General features: G+C 28.3%; 1 protein-coding gene and 2 long non-coding RNA genes across 3 annotated transcripts; all 3 read right to left on the bottom strand.

Moving 5' to 3' along the window:
* Positions 1–925: 925 nt before the first annotated feature.
* Positions 926–2,146, bottom strand: LOC136074612 (zinc finger MYM-type protein 5-like). Its single transcript, XM_065786948.1, has one exon. It carries the CDS (start codon positions 2,144–2,146, stop codon positions 926–928), a length of 1,221 nt encoding a protein of 406 aa, XP_065643020.1.
* Positions 2,147–10,300: 8,154 nt separating this feature from the next.
* Positions 10,301–11,862, bottom strand: LOC136074930 (uncharacterized). The gene is made up of 2 exons (XR_010635568.1): positions 11,694–11,862; positions 10,301–10,669 (listed from the first exon to the last, which is right to left on the bottom strand). It is a non-coding gene; the product is annotated as an uncharacterized LOC136074930 (long non-coding RNA).
* A 4,931-nt stretch (positions 11,863–16,793) lies between these two features.
* On the bottom strand, positions 16,794–17,407 carry LOC136074929 (uncharacterized). The gene is made up of 2 exons (XR_010635567.1): positions 17,077–17,407; positions 16,794–16,956 (listed from the first exon to the last, which is right to left on the bottom strand). It is a non-coding gene; the product is annotated as an uncharacterized LOC136074929 (long non-coding RNA).
* Between the last annotated feature and the right edge of the window lie 8,205 nt (positions 17,408–25,612).

The following is a 25,612-nucleotide window of genomic DNA, read 5'->3' as shown; positions in this document are numbered from 1 at the left end:
TTTATGTAAATATAATTTTGTGTATCTGCTTTTTATTCTAATTTAGTTTTTTAATGCAATTTTTACGATTTATTTTGTAAACAAAAAGACTTTCAACAATAATTGCGTTTTCAATGGAATTGTTAATAATCATTGAAGTTAATAAAACTAATTATAAAATAAATATTAAAGTAGTTTCTGGTTACTAAGCGCAAACATGCATACAAAGTAACTCGCTATATATATATATATATATATATATATATATATATATATATATATATATATATATATATATATATATATATATATATATATATATATATATATATATATATATATATATATATATATATATATAGACAGTTAAGTTTTTAGATATTGGTTTACTAGCCCGAAATATTTTCGCTTCAGTTGCCATTCTTACAAATTCGTTATACTTAAAGACTTTAAGTATAACGAATTTGTGCCGTAACTAGCTTTTCTGTGCAAAATTTCATTTTTCGGCCCCCTAAGCCTAACTTTTTTTTGGAAAAATTGTAAATAAAAAATATATTTTAATTTATTATTTTTAAAAATTTCTTTATTAAAATTGCACTTTTCTCGCTTTCATTTGCGCATATTCATTTATAACGTCGTCATAATTAATATCTTTAACAATGTTATATTCAATAGATATTATTGAAAGATTAGATAATCTTTCTTGTCCTATAGTAGATCTTAAATAATTTTTAATCAATTTCAATTTACTAAAACTTCTCTCACACGACGCAGTAGTAACTGGATGAGTGAGAAATATCCAGATAGCAATATTAATATTCGGATAAGACTCAATTAAGCCAAAGTCATGAAGTGCTTGCAAAATATCTAGTGGAGTTGCAGTTTTAATATTAAGTATTATTGTCGATGCTTCAAATTTAAATCTTTGTATCTCACAGGTGAATAGCTACATATTTAAATCTTTGCTATACTTAATTGCTAAATCTGCAGCCGACATCATGGAATCAACATGGACGTATCGTATCATCTGACTCATTTGTTCTTTCTTTGATATATCAGGAGTGCAGTCAAATAAAATTGTGTAGTATTTTGATTTTTTAATTCTAGATATGACTTCGTTTCTAGTTTTATCACCAATTAATTTTATTATTTCATTTTGAATAATGGGTGAAAAATATGAAACAGAACCTTTTTTATGTTTTTCAATACGTTCTTTTAAAGTTCTATTATAATGATTAGCAAATTCTATCAAATTTAAAAAAATTCCACAATTTGGATCTCCAATTTTTTCATTTGAACCTCTAAGAGCAATATTATTTTTGGCGCAGAATAGAATAGCATCTACAACAATTTTTAATATTTCACGCCATACCATTTTTTCTTCATTAATTGAATTAATTAAATAATCATCGTGTGTGTTCCCTGATCTTATATTTGTTTCCATCACTTTCCATTTTACATAATTGTTTCTGTGATCAGATGAATTTTCATGTTGTGGAATAACAGGATGATGATGTCGCCAATCACGGAATCCTTTATGGGGGTCTGTAATATTATGAGATTTGTGGCCAAAAAGAATACAAGGGAAACAAAATATTGCGTTTTGATTAATAGAATATAACAGCCATTTTCTTATAACCATTTCTCCATTAATATGTTTCACATAAAACCAGTCCTTTGTAAATTTTCGCCCTGTATTGTCTGCTGATATAATGGTATTAACGTTAACATTATTGCCTTGTTCTGGACCATGCTTGACAAGGGAATATATTACATTATTTGAAATAGCAGGCCAAGAATTTGGGTCGTTGTAATTTAGCATTATTTCTTGTGGAATAATATTGACGTTTGGTGTAATAGATGGCAAATTTATAACAATGTTTTCAATTTCAACATTAGTAGTACATGTATTTTCGACATTTGTACTTTCGACATTTTTATTTTCGACATTTGTAATAATATCATTATGATCAATTAAACTTATAGGTTGCAATTGTAGCACAGCATCTTCATCTTGTAAATCAGAACTAGGTCTAGATATATTAGTTTCTTCAATTTGTGGATTTTTTTTAAGCCATTTAGTAAATTGCAGCGACATTGATTTGCATTCTTCTTGTTTTTGCTTGTTAATTTTTCTTTTTTGAGCGCCCGATAATTGTTTTGACATTGTTTGACTCGATAAAAATAATAATATTAAATATAAATTTGTGATTTATCTCTGGAGCTACTAGATTACCAGATATATCGAAAATAAAAAATTGTAAAAAAAAATTTATCGGTAAATTGAAATATGTGCTTGCCAACGCTATCTTACGATTCAAGTGTTTTATTAAGTTTTTATTATTTTAGAAAGCTTACCTGATGATTTAGTTTAATGTAATTAATAGAATAATTGGCTTGATGTGGTTTAATAATTAGTTTTTTTATAGCTATTTTTAACCAATCTATATTTAAATAAAACAAACTTACGATGTTTTTATAAACTAGTATATTTTAAATTCTAATTGGAAATTATAAATTGTAATAATGTGTCATTAATAATGTGTCATTAATAATGACATTAAGTTTTTTTATGTTGCTTTGATTAAAAATGAAAATTGCTTCACACATATTTTAAATTCACCACATAATACACATTAAATTCACACACACAATACGTTTTATTCTATTGCCCACCAGATATCGTTGATTGAATTCGCGCCAAAATATTACAATTTGGAATTGGAAATGAATATAGAAATTTTAAATTGCAGTATAGAATTAAGTAGCACTGTATTGAAATACAATACAGTGCTACTTAATAGGAAAAAAAAATTTTAAAAAATTAAAAAAAATATTAATAGAAGTATTTATTAATAGAACAAATAATTTTTCGTCAGTTTAAAGTTCCATTTCACGGCCGCCTAATCTACGGGCCCTGTGCAAGTGCACCTGTTGCACCTGCCTAGTTACGGCACTGCTTAAAGTTACTTTTTTCTGTTTTAAAAACTAGATTTGTTCCTTTTACTAAGAAGAATTGTTTCAAATATGTTAAAATTTTCACACTAAACAGAGTTGTTATTAAAAAAATTGACTTTTTAATCTATAAAATAATTTAGCTTAATTAAACTAAAGCAAGCGTTAGTTTTATCTCGTCTAGAACTTGTAAGACTTTTTGGGGCCGAGGGCTATTTTTATATTGGAAGCCTTTTTATGTAGTAAATCAAAACTATTCAAAAGTATTTATGATAATTTATCTTGTCCAATGGGATCAGATTTTAACATGAAATGCAAAGGAAAAACAATGTATGACATCAAGTTGATGAAATCACGTATTTATTTTATATCTATTAATATTTTTATATTAATAGATATAAATAATAATACTATAAGATATATAAAATATATTATGAGGGTTTAACCAACAATTGTTTCTTCGAGTTTAGTTATTTGAACAGATTTACTTATGTGAAGGATGTTTAGCTCAACATATTAAAATAAATTTACTTATAAATATTATTAAACTAGATATGTAAAATATGCTTTTTATATTTTTTAGATCTAAAAAATCATAAATGCTTTATAAATCTCACTTGATTTGTTTACACCTAAAGTTAGAACATTGTTACGATTTAGCAGCTAACAAAAAGTCATTTATTAATATATTTGGATTCTAATAATTTCAATTACAAAAACAATATGTTTATTTTTTTACCATTGTTTTTTAATTAAACTCTCATCTTACATATAGAAAATCTGCAAAAATAAATGCAGCCCAAAACCACATAAACAATTTCGCGACACCTACGCTAGACTTTTCTGTATTTAAATGGTCAAGGTTATGTGGAAAAAATCAGTTTTGCTTTATTAGAGGTTATTTGCAAATTACGTTACACCTAAAAATAACTTTTGTAGAGCCCTTTTCCCCTTTTATCGCAAAGTGTCTTAAAATATTACACCCCTTCCCGAAACTTTTGTCATGTCACACTTAAAGTATTTTTGTTTATCCTATAAAATAAGATATTTTTAATTAATGAATATTTTCCCAAACAGGATCAAGATCATCTTTAATACAATAAACTGGAGTTAACTGTTGTTCACAGCGTAGCGCTACCTTTAAAAAATCAGTAAAGTTTAATTCTTCTCCTTATAAAATATTTTGTAATAAATTCAATAAGTGTCGTAGGCCCTGTTATGTCAAAGAGTATATCCAGAACTTGTTTATTTTAAAATTGCATATACAATACCATTTTATTAAAAGATTTATACATATATGGGTCAAAATGATGTTATCGGAGTTCTAGGTATGTGAAATTTCCCGTAGTTCTAGTATTCTCAGCTCGAACCTTTAGATCGGTTATGACTGCCGTCATCGAGAAATTAGAGAAAAGAGTCTCTGGAGGATATTTTCTTCGATATTTGCAAAATAGTGGAAGCCATCTATGTTCGCACTACTATAACTTATTGCACTCTTAAAACTTTTTCCACATTTAAAAACGCAGTGCACTGTTGCTCAACTGTAGTACAACTTTTACGTTAACCGTTATTTTATTTTGATCATGCATATTTTATTTCCTTTTTATTTTCAATTTTGAATTTTCGCGCATTCAGGTTATAATGGTACATTGGTAACACTCTGCTCACGAAAAGAATGCACGATTTAAAACAAATTGGTAGATTTTTTAAATAATTTTTGGTAGTAATTTTGTTCACGGTTTTTAAATGAACCTTTAAAAAATTAGTGAAACAATTAATTTATAGCAGACATGATATAGTGGCTAGTGCATCGCACTCGTAATCTAAGGCTTGCAAATTAGATCCTCGCTTGAAGCACATAAACGTTATCGGTGGGTTGGAAACGGAGAGGCCTTCTTGTTAAATTTGTTTTTTGTTTTGTTTGTTTACATTTGTTGGTCGTTATACAACTTTATATAATCGATAATAATAATATAAACTTACAATGATAGAAAATATAACAAATATAAACTAGGTATCTGAAAGAAGATCGTAAGGAACTTGTCGTCAGAACCTTAAAAAAAGCATAAAACAAGAATAGGATTAAAAAAAGAAAAAAAATTAAAAAGTTTTTACAAAAGTACAAGATAAATAATCTATACATCTGATGAAAGATCAAGCGGATCTTCTCATCAGAGTTTTATACCAGCGTAAACGTACAAAAGAGTGTTTAATTATTTTAGTTTTAATAAACTATTATAAAGATACTAGATAAAGGATTTTAAAGAATCCTTATCTAAGAAAAAGTCTTTTAAATCCTTAATATTACATATTATGTAAAAAACTACACGTGGTATAAAGATGAAATAATTAGTATGATTGCATTTTATTGCCTTCTGTGATTTAATCTATTCCAGTTCTGAAATATGTCAACGAAGTCACAAAATTTGGTTCCAATTTTTGGCCTAATAAAAAATCATATGAAAAATCTGTTTCGCTCATGTCACAGAACAACCCTTCAAAGTAAAGTATGCCAAAAAGATTTTGTTAAAATTGTGTAGATTGTTAGATACGTTGGCCGGGGTATTTCAATATATTTGTGTTTTCGGCATCGGCTACAGGTGCCATTTTATCCTTAAAAAAAATTGGTATTAATTTTCAGCATATTGTGCTATTTACTTTATGAAGTTAAATTTATCAAATATTGAAAATTATTCAAAAAATATTGTTCCAGGAGTTTCTATCTAAAGATAGTAAATCCAGTAGGGCATTGAGCGTGAACATACATTCAAACTTTCTAGAACCTGGTTCAACACCAACCAAATTAGTTTAATGAAATGGCCAGCTAAGTCACTAGACCTCAGTCTTATTTGAAACTGTCAGAGGCTTTTTGAAGACGCTATTAACTCCGCATGGTTGTAAAAAAAAAGTAGTATATGCTACTAATTATTTATGTAAACTTTAATTTGAAGTATCTTGCTATTAGATTGGCAGACTAGTAAATTTTTCAAGATTTTGCTTTAGTTTTGGAAGTGAAAATTTATACTATTTCTCCTTGTTTTTTAATTTTCTTTACATGATCAGTTTAAAAATATACTTTGTTTCCTAATTATTGCTTACTATTTAGCTTTATAAAGGAGACCTAAAAAAAGTATAAAATAAGGAAATTAAGAGACTATATCCTTTAAACTATGTGATGTATATGTATATAGTATATATGTATGTATATGTATATAGTATATATGTATATAGATGTGGTCTATAAAGACAAAACTTGAAAAAATTACGCACAAGTTGGTTACTCAGATTGAAATAAAGCTTAAAATTTTTCAAGATTTTCATCATTCTTAACGGTAAGTTAAAAAGATTTTTGAGTTACAAGAATATATTTCAAAATAATATTTATCAATAACAGATGCAAAGCATGCATAAAAACACGGTCATAAAATTTATGCTTCTTGAGTTGACTTTGCAGCATTTTTGACTTTGGATGCTCGTTTCAGTGTTGATTAAGAATTTAAAAAACAAAAATATAAAATAACAATAATAAAATTATTATCATGGAGTTATTATGGAACTTAATTATAAAAAAGGAAAACTTAAAAAACGTAACCTACACCAGTTTGAACACTCTAAAATTTAAAAAAAAAAAATCATAATTGCTGCTATTAAATTGTGGTATAACACTTTTACTTACATATATGCTTTTTAAACACCATTAGCTATAGACTTAATATCTAAAATATAAATCCAAAATTAGTCACTGAAACACTAAATCTGTACAATGACTTAATAACTATAACATATAGTATCACCTTTACTTTAATGGAAGGTTATTAAGTGTAAATGATTTACCTTTTACGTGTACTTATAAGTTATGTTGCAAACAAAGGTCCGCCTCATTAATGCTGTTGCCAATAAATTTCAATTGAGGCATCTACAACAATCTCATTACAATCATCATATTCATCATCATTCACAGCTTCTGTTTCATTTACCTCAATTTCACCTATATATACAGATATATATACAGATATATATATATATATATATATATATATATATATATATATATATATATATATATATATATATATATATATATATATATATATATATATATATATATATATATATATATATATATATATACAGTATCGGACAAAACGAGTGCAACCAAATAATGCTAATTTAGTTTCTTTATATAAAAGTGTTGCATTTTTTCAATTTAGAGAAATAACTATGTAACTGTTTAGAGACAAAGTTCTTCAAGTTTTATTCATCACAAAGTTCATTATTTGTACACGAAAATTAATTAATTAATCAAAAGTATTAAAAAAAGTTGATTTCCTTCTGGACAAAACAAGTGCCACTCAACAAAATGTTGACCAAGTTGTATTTCGCCATCAATATTTCGTGGCGAATCCTTTGTTGTCAATCACAGCCTTGCATCTTCGAGGCATAGATTCGATCAGGTGATCAATGAAACTTTGTGGAATCGCTGCCCAGGCCTTTTGGATTTGTTCAAACAGTTGGTCCTTATTACGAACACCTTCACGATTAATTCTGCGGTTGACGATCTCCCACAGGTTCTCGATAGGGTTGAGATCCGGAGATTGAGGTGGCCAATCCATCACCGATAGGTGGTTGTCTTGAAACCACTGCTTGACTACTTTTGCAGTGTGTTTCGGATCGTTGTCTTGCTGAAAAACCCATTTTATTGGCATATTCCATTCAGCATGAGGTAACATAACATCTTTCAGGATATTTTTATACATGAAACGGTCCATTATTCCATCGTTTCGATGTGTTGGACCTAGACCGTTAGCAGAAAAACACCCCCATACCATTACATTGCCTCCACCATACTTCACGGTCTTATGGCAGTAACGTAAATCGAGGCATTTTCCGGCCGGTCGACGTACACGGCAAATGCCATCGCTCCCAATGATGTTGAACTTTGATTCATCACTGAACAGGACAGTTCGCCATTTCTGCACATTTCAGTCAATATGAGATGTAGCAAACAGGAGTCTTTTCTTCTGGTTTTTTAGTGAAATCAGCGGTTTCTTTTCAGGGTGTCGAGAAAACAATCCGTCTGATTGTTCGGTCCGATACAGGCAGCTCTAATTGCTTTTGTATCTCGACTGATGATATCCAGGGATCCTTCTTGACGGATCTGACGATCATGGAATCCTCTCTAGAAGTGGTGGAACGCGGTCTTCCACCTTTGTTATCTGCTGCCAACTTCCCCGTAGAACGATATTTGGAACATAGTCTTGATACGGTCCATTTTTTCACGCGATATTTATCACATACTTTTTTGTGACATTCCACTTACGTAATCGCCAATAATTTTCTTTCTTAGTTCCAATCCAAGACTGTCGGGAGCCATTTTTACACTTGAAGTCATAAAAAAAATAAAAAAAAATAATCACGCTTCTCAAGGCTTACCGTGTTACATTTACCTTGTGATGAACCAATAATGCTCTGTGGAACACAACATCTTGGTTGGATGTGGAATGTATTGATGTAATTAAACACTTGTTGTATTTCACTTCTTGTATTGATGTTCTTCGCTAAAATGCTTTGATAAAACTCACTTCGATAAACTGTCATGATAATACTGACTGATTGACTTCCATATACTGACTGAATTACATGTCGATTTACATGTCTCTTATATAGTAAAATGAACCTGTGTGAACCTGTTATGGAAGATTCTAGATGCTTCTTTTCGATGCGTCTGGTAGCGTCTGGATGCTTCTGAATGTTTCTGGATATTTCTGGATGCTTCCAGATGCTTCTTCTGGAAACTTCTGGAAGCTTCTGCATGCTTCTGGAAACTTCTGGATACTTCCTTTAATTATTAAAAAACTTCTGTGACGTTGATGCGGACCAGACTTAAGAAAATGAAACAAACCAAAAAATTTGCACTTGTTTTGTCCGCTGCAAAATGGCACTTGTCAACGACATTCTGCCTGTGTGCTGTCACCTGTCAGCTGATTGCTCATGTCATGGCATGCTATGACTCCAGACTCCTGAACTGTTTGCTGTGGTAGTATAGTTCGTTTCGTTTTTAAGACATGTAATATTAGGAACACTTTTTAGCATTGTTCGATGTTGGTTGCAAATGTTTTGTCCAATACTGTATATATATATATATATATATATATATATATATATATATATATATATATATATATATATATATATATATATATATATATATATATATATATATATATATATATATATATATACATATATAAAATAACAAAAAAGAGATTAAAATAAACAGCGGAGGAAAGTTGTGTTAATAAATTTTGTTATCAACACATCTGGTGCAATTGGCCAATTCAGATAACAAGGTTCCCACACGAAAAAAAAATCAAAATTCCAGGACTTTTCAAGACAATTTTCCAATTTTTTCAGGATATTTGCCAAAAGATTTTAGGACTTTTCCAGGATATTTTCCAAAAAAAGAAAAAATTCCAGGACGTTCCAGGATTTTAGATAAAATTTCGGAAAACCAATTTCTTATAAAATACAACATTTTTTCATTAAATGAAACGAAATTGAATAAAATCTTTATCACCACTTGAAACGTCATACTAAACAATAAAATTTAATGCCCCCTAGTTTAAAATTTTAACCATGAAATCAATATTACTTAAAAACAAGAAGTAAAAAAATTATGAATAGTATACTTTAGAAATTCCAGGACTTTTCCAGGATTTTTGAGATAAAATAAAAAATTCCAGGACTTTCCGGGACACAAGGCAAATTCCAGGACATTCCAGGACTCTGGGAACCCTGGATAAGGTGTGCCTAGGTCTAGTTCAGAGAATTATCTCCACTTCTACACTTAACAGCAAGAAGTGCATCATTCAGAGTGTTATGATGTATAACAGTGAAACACTACCAATGAACGTTGATGATGTTCAACGCTTGGAAAGGACAGAAAAGAACAAATGGAAGTAGGGTGTGACTCTAACAGACAAGAAAAGAAGTCTAGTCTTATCCAAAAATCTGAGGTGAACTGTCAAGTCAAAAAAATGATGCAGATGATTGAGTATTACTATGTAGAGAGTTATAAGTTTCAGAAGAGAAGGACAGAAGTAGAAAAACCTGGAGAGAGTGGAGCTCTAGCGTAACTATCGAGCACTCTTAATATATTCAATAGTTATTTTCTTTTAAATTCATATATACACATATATGCAATATACGCTTATATATATATATATATATATATATATATATATATATATATATATATATATATATATATATATATATATATATATATATATATATATATATATATAGACACACACACACACGTGTACCAATATTCAATTACATTTTTTAAAGAAAAAAAAAGATGTTTACATGTGAACTTATATTGATATAATATTAACGACATACGTTTGATTGTTATTCCTTTTGGTCGAAGAAAAAATCTTTGGCCAGAATTTTGAACTTTCCATTGCTCTATTTTTTTTATAAGACACTCTTGGTCAATATTGGAATGTTGATTCTTTTATATTGCATCCAACATATAATTACGAATAATTTTATTAGATGGGAAGAACCTTTTATTTGATCTGCTTAGACACAAACTATTTTGGAATATTTCTTTAGTAACAATGATATCTAATCTTCTCCGCATTTCATCTACACTTTTAATGAATCCAGAAGATGCAAATATTTCTTCTTTTAATCTTTTATCAATTGGCTGGGATATACCTGCGGCCTGAATAAATAGCGTAAAATTCCAAAAGTTAGATAAAAAATTGAATTAAAAAGTGATAAGAAAATTCTATAAAATGTATGTTATGAATTTTATGTTACTACTAAAATATATGATTTATATTTACATAAAACCGTAAAATGAATAATAAACCATAAAATAAATAAGACGTAATAATAGAGCGTGTGACGCAAATCAATCACGCCACATATTCTTTATTATTTTTTACGTTATTTATCTTATATAATTTATTAAATATTTATCTTATACAAAAACCTTGGATTGTTGCAGCATTGGTGTTAACCACATTTTAATCACCCAGTCCAGCCCAGTTACTATTTGCTAGCAATATAATGTTGTATAATGTTATAAAAAAGGAAGGAAAACCTAAAACAATACTAACTAAAAATAACTAGTTGTGTCTGGGCTGTTGTTATCAGACCCTCAAAAAATGCGGATAGGCTTACTACAATAAGAAAAAAGTCATGGGATTTAAAGCCTTGAAGCCCTATTATATTTTAGACTGGAGCCAAAGTAACCATTTTACATAACGACGCAGAAATCAAAACTAATAGCTATTATAATTAGATAGATCATAAGTGTTGATATTTTTGACCAGTCTCCTCACATTTTTGGTGCGTTATAAACAGTTAAAATTATATAAATTGTTATATAAATAAGTTTAATAATACAAGTTTATACTAAACTTTTAAATATTTAAAAAGTTATAAAAGTTTTACTTTATTATAAATTTTAGGTAATATAGTGAAATAAATTACTAAATGTTAAATCAAATTGAATCTAGAATTTATTTTATATTTACAATAGAATTTATTTTATATTTACAATAGAATTTATTTTATATTTACAATTTAATTTATATTTACAAATGACATTTACTACACATGACATTTACTACTACTATTAATATAAAACAACTAATGTAAAAAAACTTAGCAGGATGTGGTACTGTTTCAACTAAAAAGACGCTTTTCAGTATTAAATTAACAATTAAGACAAATCTTACATCTCCAGTAAAGTGACCAGTATGAAAATTTTCTGAATGAAAGAAAACTAAAAACATTCTTTTTCCAACAGTTTCGTTTCTTGCCATAGCATCTTTAATACATTTAGAAGATTGCACCCTTTTTCATTTAGTATCCTCGGTAATCTAAAGCAAAGTTTATTTTAAAGTATTAAATATATTTAAATTTAAATATATTCATTTTGATACTTATGATTTTTTGTTGGTTATTTTTATAGTTAAAACTAAACCTGTTTATTTTTTGTACGATATTTATGTTTGTGTTTGTCTGTATAGATAACACACACAAACCTAAATATCACATTGTGTGTATTGACATTAATAAGTTTATTCTTTAAACTACTGTAAACTATCAACTTTTAAATAAAATTTGAAAAAAATAACTAATTATAGAATACATTTAGGGAGTGATACTCTTTTCAAAATTTTTTTTTAAGGGACACCTTACTACATAATAGTTTATAAATGACAAACTTAAATGAAAATAAAACACATTAAAAAAAAAGAAATAAAATCTTACACTAAAACCTGGGAACTGATAAATTTCTTTAATTTTAATTTGACAGCTACAATTAAATTTTTTGGTGTCTTGTACCATTACATAATTTTTGGAAAAAGTGTGATCCAATACCTAATAAGATAAGTATACAAACAAATTGAAAAGATCATATATTTAGATATATAAATTGTATTTTAACATAACTGTATAACAACATGTTGCACAGTTAAATAATTTATACATGTTAAATATACTGCGCAACAATTATAGAAAAAAACAAAAAATTTTCTCATTTGAGTGCATTTTATATTCGTCTTTAAAAGAGACCTTCCTATCTATGCCATGCATGCAATCAAGCACTTTACAGCCTAAAACCATGAAGGGAGTACCATTAAATGATATTGAATCATCTTCCAATCTTATTCTGTGGTGTTTTGCAGAAGAATCTTTAAAGATAGTAACAACAATATGTCATTAATGATAAATCTTAAAATAAGGAAAAATAAAATTTAGTAATTGCATGCTCAAGTTAATTCTTCAAAAATGTTATATCTATATTGCCAAAGTTTTTAGCAGCAGTGTGGCATGAAAATTTCGACACAGTATCAGTTTCGTAGTTTCTGATCAAAACAAGTACTTCGTCGTATGTCTCTGCAGTTATCCAAATTCCCTCTTATGAAATAATATGATTTATTAAACAGTAAACAAACAATATAAATTATATTATAATGTTTGAGCAAACAAACAATAAAACTGATGCGTGTATCTGTAAATCTTTTTATAAATATGATTTTAGTAATTCATTAATAGTATTTTATACCTCCTCCACTCAATGTTGTTTTTTCTAATAAATTTAAATCATTATCATCTCCGGAAAACTTATTAAACGATAATACTTGCTTTTCCATTTTTGTACTTAATATTTAATCCTTCACGATAAAAGATCAGTGAAACAAGAGAAAACGTGTTTAACCCTTTAAAATAATATTTATATCATAAATTAAAATATAAATGCTAAAATTAATTATGTCAACTCAGTACTGGACAGTTTGCGGGACAATTGCGGAACAGTTTACGGGACCTAACTTCACGCTATGGAAACATGTACTTACCCGTAAAAACGTGTAATTTTTTTGCCGAGGATTGTGGGATGCCCGGGTAGTATATCAATTCATAAATAAATAACAAACTTAACTTCTTGATAAAGATGCTTTTTGTTTTGAATGTTCTAAGTGATCGATTACTTTCAAATTTTTGTAGGTAAAAGTTATGAAATAGATTTTCGGTTTGACACTTATTAGGAAATTTCCTATTAAAACTATAAGTACCATTGTTTATAATAATAACAGTAGTATTAAATATTTCTTGAAACTTATATAAATACGCATTTAAAAAATAATATATCAAACACATACATAAATAAAACAAATAAAAAAATAAATAAATCACAATTAAAAGGAGTTAACTGATTGTTAAAATTAAAAAATATTGAAGAACTTTAAAAACGTTAGAACTTTAAAACCAAAGATTTTTAAAACTATTAGAACTTTAAAACCAAAGAACTTTAAAACTAAAGAACTTAACTATATAACTTCATATAATTTTTATAATTTTTCATACAATATTATAAAATAGAATTTATTTGTATAGCAAAAGTTTCATCTTTTTATCACTTCTTTTATTTGGTGGACGTAAATCACGATTGTACAGTTTAATAAAATAAAAAATTCTCGTAATGATAAAGATATGAGCTATTTTTTTTGTAAATAAAAAGCATGTTCAATATGATATTTAAATATAAAGTCAAAAGTACAGATTTCTATTATTTTAGAAGATAATCTAAAAGCTAAATCTTCAGTATCAATCCACTTTTCAACAAATTCCATGAATACTGCTCCATATGACAAATCAATGATATAATAATAAATTTGGTGAACTATTTTGACTGTATGTTTGTTTATTGACTTCCAAACTATATTTACTAGCTAATATCTACCAAATAACGACAAAGCACTACCTCACCCTGTTGACACAGACAAACTCTTTTTATTAACAAGTTAGCAAAATTATATGTGCTTGTATAATATTTTTTTTCATTAGAATTGTAACAGGAAATCTGTTCAAAGAATTATTAATTTTTTTTTGTCACCAAAAAATAAACATTCTTCTTTAGTTGTTGTTGTTTTTTTTATACATTTTCAAATAAAGAATTAATATCTAAATCTCACTAAAATCTGTTTCTGTCAGACAATTGCTATTAGTTTTGCTAGTTTCTACTGAAAATAACAATAAAGAGTTCTGGTAAGCTGCGCGAAATTGTCTAACTGTCGGCTGTCATTCCAGCCTTCTTTGCTTCGAATAGTTTCAAAAAAACTTTCTAAACATTAAAGCGATAAGTGCTAACACAATAAAACCATTCTGAGAGAAGCTCCTGACATAGTTTCAGTATACTGTTTATTGTAACATCTAACCCCCAATGACAAGCTATCTGGGATTGGGATTTTACATTTCAAAACTTCCATTTCTCAATCCAATTTTGGAGTTCCCTTAGCAGTAAAATGTTATTTCCCTTTGCTGTTATAGCACAAAGAGAAGGTTTATCTGCATGAAGCTTGCTTGAATTCATTAGGTCAAAAAGAGTATCAATTTTATCAACAAATTTGGGCAGTCGTTAATACAGTTAATGGTAAAACATTTGCTGTGACACACAAAGACAATGCTGTAGCAACCTGATGACTAAACATTTGTGTGGCTAGATTAACTTTCAATTTTAGAAATGCTCCAGCATCAAGATGTCTATCAGTCAATTTTTGTGCAAGACTGATAGGTTGCATTTGTCTACCTCATACAGCAGACGAATGTGATGCCATGAGACCAAGAAATAATTTCAAAGTGGTACTACACGGTAAAGAAAAAATAGTACTTAAAATTCGGTAAGTTTGAGGGGTATGAAAAAAGAGTCGTGGTCCTAGTAGTTTGTTCTTAGTCCTAGTAGTTTGTTATTATTCAACGGCTACCTTTTTTATGCCGGTAACTCATTTTTAATTGACTTGCAAAAATCTTTTGCTGATCATAAGAAAGAAAGTTTCTTGATAAATCTAAAATATGAATAATTGAGGCATTACATTTTTTTTGCTTTTTTTTTTCCAATAACTTTTTTTTTTTTTTTTTGTAATCCTGCTTATTGTAACAAGAGATGAATGCGATGAATTTTGCACTTTTTTATACTTTGTAATATCAACATTTTCTTGATTGTTTTGAATGTTGGGATTTTCAAATATAAAATAAATTTTTCAATTTGTATTTTTTTAGTTTTAGAAGGCAAAGGACTTCTTTTAGCAGGAGGTTTTCTTTTTTTCCCTCTAGGTTATGGTGGATTTGAAACATTAAATATATTAGGAATGGCATTATAAAGAAGACGTTTTCCCTCGTTGTTTGTTTAATAGTACATTGAAAATTCAAAATGATTACTACACAAACGATAATCTTTGTTCAAAGTTACGACAGGTTTCCATCTAAATCTGCTCTTCTTTAATTTATAACCCATTTCTTGCACTTGTAGAATAAAAATAATAACAATAATATGTAATTTTTGTTGCCTAATTTATTTGTGTAGTGAGTTAATTATTTTAACATCTATCGTCAAACTTTTATTGTATAATTCCCTATAAAAATTTCGTTGTACAATGTTCAATGTAAAATTGTGCAACGTTGATAACGAAACTGATACGATTACAAAAAAAAAAAAAAAATACAGAGAATTATTTATTAAGGAATAAAACATTCTATTAGGCACTCCAATTGACTACTTAGTAATTACCTATCTTTGTCTTTTGGAAAACGAAAAAATGAAATATTCTTGTCACCTATTTCACTAGTATTTGTGCAGTTTATCGCTGCACAATATGAAGGCATTTCAGAATTATGAAGATAATTATCTATTGTAGAAAAACGCAAGATAATACAGAAAACAGTTTCAACTAAGTTTGTTGTTGTTTAACTTCTATAATACCAGGACATCCCTAATCCCAGTGGGCACAATGACGTTGAAATAACGTTGAAACAACGTCGCAAACCGACGAAATGCAATGTTGAAACAACGTTGAAATTTGGTGGAATTGGAAACAAAATCCGACGTTGAAAACCACGACGTTGAAATAACGTCGATGAAAACGTTGTTTCAACGTTGTTTTAAAGTCTTATCGACTACATATCATCCATATTTCAACTTCGATAAAATGAAAATTAAAAGTTCAACGTTGAAATTACGTTTTTTTAACGTCTTATCAACAATATATCAACCATAGATGGTTGATATATTGTCGATAAGACGTTAGAACAACGTTCAAACAACCTAATTTCAACGTTAAATTTTGGTCATTTGATAAAAATTATACAGCCTATTGGATATAACTTATATCCAATAGGCTGCAGCCGTGTTAAATTGTCATAGTTAACATTTTAAATTGTCTCGACTTGGATTGCGATAAAATAAGACAATAAAAAAGCAATACTTTGCGCTAAAAGTAGTGTATTTCATGTTCAAAAAATTATTTTAAGGGAGTTTATATAAGAAATAGATAGAATGTTAACATTTTATCTATACATTTTATATTAACATATTCGAATCGTCATTTACGCACCGACCACCACCATTGGATCTGTCGGGTGCATATTTCAACAAACTCATGATATCTGTTCTGACTTCTGCAACCGTAGCAGTCGCTTTACTAAACATGACGCTCCCTATAAAAAAAGGTATTGCCTGAGTAATTTGCAACAAATACAGCAAGAACTTGAAATTAAAGCAGCACCAAAGCGTCAAATTGTGTTTTTCAATAACAGTTAACATTACTCATGACTTACCAACAACAACCTTACAAATGTTTGTGCCTTCAAATTTCTCTTTACCCTTGCCGCCAGGTATGTTGAACTTTGATTGTAAACTATTGGTCATCAACCTACAACAAAAAGTTATTATTTTTATAAATACATTAAACTTTGATACAATATCCGGTTAGATAGCCCAATGGCACCGCGTATACCGCGGAATTCCGAATGGTTTTAAAATTTCAAAAATTCAATGACTTTTTTTTTGTAGAAATAAGTCAATTTCAATAGAAATTATACATATATATAATAGATCATCCAGGTCAAATTTGAAAAATCCGAAAAATTGTTCGCGGAAAAAGTCCGGAATATTCCCCCCCCCCCCCTTATTTTTCCCTCTTAATTTGCTTTCATCTGAGTTGCTTTTTATTTTTTAGTTTTAAATTTTTTGGAAACTTTTTTTAATATTTGTATAAGTGATGGCTAAAAAAGCCTAAAAATCAAATATATTATATATATTTATAAACTTGTACGTATATATATATATATATATATATATATATATATATATATATATATATATATATATATATATATATATATATATATATACATATATATATATATATACATATATATATATATACATATATACATATATATATATATATATATTTATATATATATATATATATAAATATATATGAGCATATATATATATATATATATATATATATCTATATATATATCTATATATATATATATGTATATGTATATATATATATATATATATATATATATATATATATATATATATATATATATATATATATATATATATATATATATATATATATATATATATTAGGCATATGACTTTTTAATTTTTTTTCAAATAAAATGTTTCCTGTATCATAAATCGATGAACTTTTACCTAAAATCATGAAAAAAGGCCCAAATAGCTTTCTGCAACAAAAAAAGGTCACCCCCAAAATAAAAATTTGATTTACCATTTTTATACATTCATTTTTGACCGATGTTTTAATCTTAAGCTTAATTCTCAGCTTAATTCTATTTATTTCATTATTTTGTTATGAATTTATAAATATAACGCCACACGTTACCATGGCAACGAAACGGCCGTGTGCCGGCAAATACTTGGAATTGTTATGTGATGACGTCATTGTGTTACCACGGTGATATAGGCGACTGTAACAGACTGTAGAAGATTATAGAACTTAGTAGAACATTCTGGAAGCTCTAAATAATTATATAAGCGAGCTGCTGTCAGAGCTCAGTGTTGATAATGTGAATAGTTTTATGAAGTACTCTGCGTGTAACTGAGCTAATAAGGAACTACTGTAGCGAACTAAAGACGCTGTAAGTGTACGAAGTATAAGTAGTTGTAGCATTATCGTTAGGATACGGACTGGATTATCGAACTGTTATCAACATTGACTGGATTATCGAACTATAATTGGATTACTATACAGTTAAAGTATTTTATTAATTAAACGACTTTATTAAACGGATATTTACGCTCAGCTATCCGTAAAGTCGTAACAATATTATATGATGTCTCACAAGAAAAGTCATACCACAGTAACAAAGAACAAGAAAACTTGGACTAAAAATTTGGTGAGATTTCAAGAGTCACACAGAAGAAGAGGAAGCGTGGCTGTAGAAGAACATTCACTCGATGAAAAATCCAGAATACCACTTCAATTGCAGATCGTAGGAAGATACCAGTTTCTCGGAGCATATGTTAAAGGAAGAAAAGAACGAATAGACCAAATTTCTAAGGAAATTACAAAATTGTGGGACAATAAACTGAATTTTCCACGTGTGTCTGATCAAGTGATAAGAGCAAAGCTTAAGAAGGTGCTGAAGGTCTATGATGAATGTGTCAAGCGTGGAAAATATGATGTTCTCAATGCATTATTTGACATCACGAAAGTGAATGGCCAGCGGTTATCCTCGGAAGATAAACGTCTATACCACCTACAAAAAGAAAGTAAAGGACAGGTGGGGTACTCAACAGGACAAGTGGCAAGTAAAGAAACCATTCACCCTTCCAAGAGAAAGAAAGTCCAGTCTGGAACAGCAATACCTTCCACATCACAAGTCCTGTCTACCACAGACAGTGGTACTGAATCTGAAAACTGCAAAAGTAAGAGTGAAGATGATGAAGACGACGACGGTGATAAAGACGATGATGAGGACACTCAGAAAAAAACTAGAAAGCACTACAAAAGTAAATTTGCTGTAAGTATGGTTACATCAAGTGGAGTTTCCACAAAGAAAGCTGCTAAAATATGCAATGTATTATCACAACAAGGTATTGATATTCCAACTCCAAGTCAATCAGCAATTTACAAGTCCATATTCAAAGAGGCAGGTAAATTAAAAAAAGAAATGATACAACAACTTAAAATGGAACAGTGGTCCTTACACTTTGACGGCAAACGAATAGATGATAAGGAATATCAGGTAGTTGTACTTCAGAATGAAAGAACTGACGTGAAACTTGATGCACTGCGTTTAAAAGATGGCAAAGCTGAAACTGTTGCTGAAAAAATTGCCAAACTTATTGATGAATACAATTTGTGGAATTCAATTAAGATGATCATTACTGATACAACAAACGTCAATACTGGGAAGAGAAATGGAGTTGTTGTGAAGTTGCAACGTATGTTTAAATTAAAGGGTGTCACAATACCACAATTTATCGGTTGTCAGCATCACATACTAGACAGGATTCTCCGTCTGGTGATGGACGAAGAACTTGGGGGTGATACCAAATCTCCAAACATTGAATACCCATTTGTGTCTGAACTGTTGAATAAGTATGATGAACTGAAGGATAAGTTTGTGAATGGAACTGTAGAAATTCTTGATAAATCAGGGTGGAGAGACGATATGAAGTTTTTGTACCATTTAACAAGAGTGTTTAGGTTCTATGAAGAACAAAGAAACTTCCCTCTGATTCACTTTCAGAACCTTCCTAATATGAGCAATGCCAGATGGAACTCAAGAGCCATTCTCGCCATTCTGGCGTTCATTCTTATGCCTGAAGCGAGAAAGAATTTGGAGAAGGTTTGCAGGTTCATTTCATATGAGTGGGCAGAACATTGGTTTAGTAGTCAAAAGTACAATGACAATGACTTCAAGAATTTATCTGATGTATTGAAGCCTTACAAAAAGGCATTGCAGTCATTCAAAAATCACTGGAAGAAAGAGCCATCCGTCATCGACATACCACGAAGTAATCAGATAGCTGAACGTGCAATCAAGGTGATGCAAGACCTGTATGCTTCCTGCAGAAAGAAAGACAAACTGCAACTTCGATTCATTCTAAGTAATAAGCGCTAGACTCTTTATGAGACGTGAGCATCATGTGACCCATGTACTAAACACAGTAGGCCTATAGACACAGACAGTTATGTATATTGTTGTACTAGACGCTTTGATACTGTTAATTTTGTAATACTTGTATAATTATATATCACATAATGTTTTTTGTTATATCACAGTACATGTTGCATAAATAAATAAAATAACAACAGGAGTATGACTCTTACAACATCTTCAGCCTTTAATATTCATTTACTGTACAAAAGTGTACCTATTGAAAATTCGATTTTTTGGTTTTGGGGTGACCTTTTTTCAAAATATGTCAAAATGAAACATCTATTCGTTCTTTTTACATAAAAGTTCATTGAATTACGATACAGGCCTAGTAGGTTGCAAAAAAGTCATACCCCTAATATATATATATATATATATATATATATATATATATATATATATATATATATATATATATATATATATATATATATATATATATATATATATATATATATATATATATATATATATATAAATCTGCATGTATAGGTAAGCAAAACGTGATGAAATTGCTTACCTTTCTTTAAGTAACTTTTAGTAGAAAAAGAAGAGGGAAAAGGAAAAATAATGAAAATAAATTAATCCCTGACCCAACCCAAACTCATATATATATATATATATATATATATATATATATATATATATATATATATATATATATATATATATATATATATATATATATATATATACACACATAAATTTGAACTTCCTAAGGTTAAATTAAACCCATATACTTAAAATAACTTCCTTAGCAACTAATCTTTCCATCACATTTTTTGTATTTTTTTAAATAGTTTTACCTCCAATTTTAGAAAGTTTGTTAACCTAGAGGTTTAAAAAAATAATTCACATTTATTTCATCATCACATTTATAAAGTACACTTATAAAAAGTTACAAGTAGATTAATAAAGTGTTAAAAAATAAAATAAAACTAATTCCTAAAATATAACCAAAAAGAAAAATAATGGTTTAAAGAAATCTACCACTTCAGATTTCACCTGGAAATTGCTTAAACTACAGTCATAATCACTAAACGACTTTTTAAACGACGAATTACAAATTAATCAATTTTTAAAAAAACCACAAAAACGCAAATGTAATTGACCAGAATGTTTTAAAAAACATTCTGAATGTTTTTAACAATATAAACAATGTTTTTATTTTTATTTTTTTTAATAAAATGTTTTTATTTTTTTAATAAAATGTTTTTATTTTTTTAATAAAATGTTTTTATTTTTTTAATAAAATGTTTTTATTTTTTTAATAAAATGTTTTTATTTTTTTAATAAAATGTTTTTATTTTTATTTATTTTTACTGTAAATCATGCGCGGAGTGTAGCTACATTGACTATCTTATAGCCTGACTCGGTAGGGAGTGCTGCCACAACGACTGACAAATAGCCTGACTCGCAAGGGAGTGCTGCTATATCGACTGACAAATAGCCTGACTCGCAACGGAGTGCTGCTACATCTATCTTTTAGCCTGACCCGCAAGGGAATGTTGCTACATCGACTGAGGGTTTGGTTGGGGCAGGCAGTCTATCAATTAATAAAAAAAAAAATTCCGGTGTGGCATTTTAATTTTTACTTTTTGTCAACAAAATATGGAAAAAACTTTTTGACAACATATAAGAGTTATATATATATATATATATATATATATATATATATATATATATATATATATATATATATATATATATATATATATATATATATATATATATATATATATATATATATATATATATATATATATATATATATATATGTATATATATATATATATATATATATATATATATATATATATATATATATATATATATGTATATATATATATATATATATATATATATATATATATATATATATATATATATATATATGTATATATATATATATATATATATATATATATATATATATATATATATATATATATATATTTGTAAATATAAAAATAATAATCATAATAACAATATTAAAAATACTATAATATAGTATTATGATTATTATAGTCTATATGATATATTATTAACATATCATACATTTTATGTATATATATATGTATATATATATATATATATATATATATATATATATATATATATATATATATATATATATATATATATATATATATATATATATATATATATATATATATATATATATATATATATATATATATATATATATATATATATATATATATATATTAGGGTGTCCCACTTTTAAACTGACCAAAATATTTTCATTAGCACTCATTCTTAATCATCATCATTAGGCCCCAGGACCCACCAAACATCTTCATTTTTCAATCATTTGTGATCTAAAAAAAATATTTCCTTAATTTTTAGCTTTTTAAAAAATCACAAATGAGTATTTATCACAAAATCGCAACAATAAAAAGGTCAAAATCTTTAAAAAATCACATAAAATCAGCTTTTTTTCATATCTTTTCCAACTTCTTTTCTGTTTTTAGTTACAACTTGCTTTGTGTCTTGTAGTAATCCTTCATCATGGGTTTGAGCCACAAAATCTTGAACAAGTCGAATGTGGCACTCAGCCCTATCATTGACCACTACAAGGTTTGCTACTTGATTTTGAAAATTTGTATATGAAACATTTGAAACATTAAAGTTATCATCTATCCATGTTTTTATCATTTCTCTAGAAATACCTAAGTAAGTAAATATCAGCCAGGACTCCTCTGTAACAAAATCAGACAAAACTGATATGGGAAGTATATGTGTTGGTGAATCTGGTTGTTCTGTACTGAACTCATTAAGTGATGGAGGATCAAAGCTTATCAGCTTTAGAGCTATTTCAGCTCCTTCCTTTGAATCTAGATCACCATTTGCTATTGAAAGAATAACCAACTGAGGGGTCAGGTACCAACTATGACGAACCAGGCTTGAATGGAGCTTTTTTGCCAGGGGACCATACTTGGATTTATATAGCTCATTTGACATCATTTCTAAAGACAGTTTGAAAGCATCTAAATCATTTGATGTTGCCTGGGCTGCAATAGGAGACTTCAGGAAGTATGATCCATAAAATGTGACAATAAAGTCAGTTGACATTTGCAACATATCTTTCTCACTTTTATTCAATTTTGAATTTATCTTCGAAGTCAGCTGCATGGTCAGCAAGTATAGGCAGTCAGCCATGAATCTGGCATGATGATGTGCACCTGGTTGCTTGAATTGGAAACCAGGTACATGGCCCCCAAGGTAAATGACCAGTAGTTAACATAGAGCTTTATAGTCTCCTCTTTGAAAACAATCTCTTTTCAAGGCTGTTTCACAAAAATTCTTAGTATCTATTACTCTTGTATGAAAAGCAGTACCTACTTTGAACTCATCTCTGTCATAGTTAAAAAAAAGCAATTGATCCATATTTTTAGCTCCTTCTTGTATTTCTCGCCAGTTATTTTGGAAATCTTTATATATTGCTCTTGATGGCGATTTTGTTGTTCCTTGAATATAATCCATTGCATGTGATATGTGCCTTTCAGATATGTGGTGCCTGAAAAAATTTAAATATGAAAAACTGTACACTGTACAATGTAAATGTATGTGACAAAATAAATGATTTTTATAAATATTTTAGTACCTACAGAGGAGCCAAAGCACTGGTCGTTGAAGCACATGATCCACCAGGAACTTTATAGCCCCATTTCTAAAAACTCCGAGCAAGAAATCTAGGGGTTCATTGACCTGGGGTGATGAAAGACTGAGAGCTAGCCTTTCTACAGTTTCAGACATTTTTTTTTAGTTCTATAATGCTTGACAAGTTTTGTATCAAAGTGAAGGACAACCTTTAAATCTTGTACTTTTTCTAGATTTTCTTCTCTGACCATTTCTATTTCATTTTCAATAACAATCTTTCTGTTTCTATGCAGACCACTCTTTGATACAGGAACTGTATTGAGATCAACACCAGCGATACTGAAAAGTGAGGCCAGGAGTGAGGTTTCTGCTCTAACGCTTACCTTATACCTGGTCAAGAATGGAACCCATTTGTTAAGAACTTCATTCATTGAAAGCAGCAGGCAAACTCTATCTTTACTAATCTTCTGTTTTTATGGTGAAGGCTCAAAATCACTATCATTATCAGTTGCACTTGTTCCACTTGATGAAAATGATACTTCCATCTCAAAATTTTTCATTCTTTCTTTTTCCTCTATTGTTTTCTTCTTTGATCTTTCCTGTCTCTCTTTTTCCCGTTCATCTTCTCTGTGCATTCTCTCTATCATATCAAACATTCTTTTTTCTCCATCTTTAATTCTGTTATGATAAAATTTTTCTTTACTGTTGTCAAACTTTACCATTTCACCTCTAAATGCTTTCTTCAGGAACTCAATGTCCTCTCTTTTTGCATCTTTGTCTCTATTTTCATCAATTTCATCAAATCAAATGTAATAGAAATCAATCAAGTCACATCAAATAAAAAAGAAAATAAAAAAAAACATATGAATTAGTAAAATTGCAGATGTTTTAATATTTAATATGATAGGATACAATTTTATAATGAGTATTGGTATTTTTTTGTTTTCAGCAGGCCTAAAAATTAAAATTTTATTAAAAAAAACATGTTTAAGTATATATATATATATACATATAATATATATATATATACATATATAGCGCAATTTTTCCATTGCGCAATAAAAAGGAATTAAGAAGTTCTTTTGTGTTTGGAATATTTTTAAACAAAAGAGTTGGCATAATTTTTAACTTAGACGTTTGAATTTGAAGAAATGAATTTTAAACTTATTTTGACAATTGTTGCATAAATATGCGCTTTTCTTTTAAATACGCAAAGTTACCCTTTTAACTTTTTTAGTTTACGTACATAAAATACGATTTAACCACACACACACACACACACACACACACACACACACACACACACACACACACACACACACACACACACACACACACACACACACACACACACACACACACACACACACATATATGTATATATATGCATATATATATATATATATATATATATATATTAATATATATATATATATATATATATATATATATATATATATATATATACATACATGCATACATATATACAGAAATACACACGTAAACATACTACTATATACGCACCAGGGATGCGAAGTCC

This window comes from Hydra vulgaris, chromosome 01 (assembly GCF_038396675.1).
Source record: "Hydra vulgaris chromosome 01, alternate assembly HydraT2T_AEP".
NCBI classification, from domain to species: Eukaryota; Metazoa; Cnidaria; class Hydrozoa; order Anthoathecata; family Hydridae; genus Hydra; species Hydra vulgaris.
The sequence above is the reverse complement of the archived record's forward strand: the minus strand, read 5'-3'. Positions and strand labels throughout refer to the sequence as shown.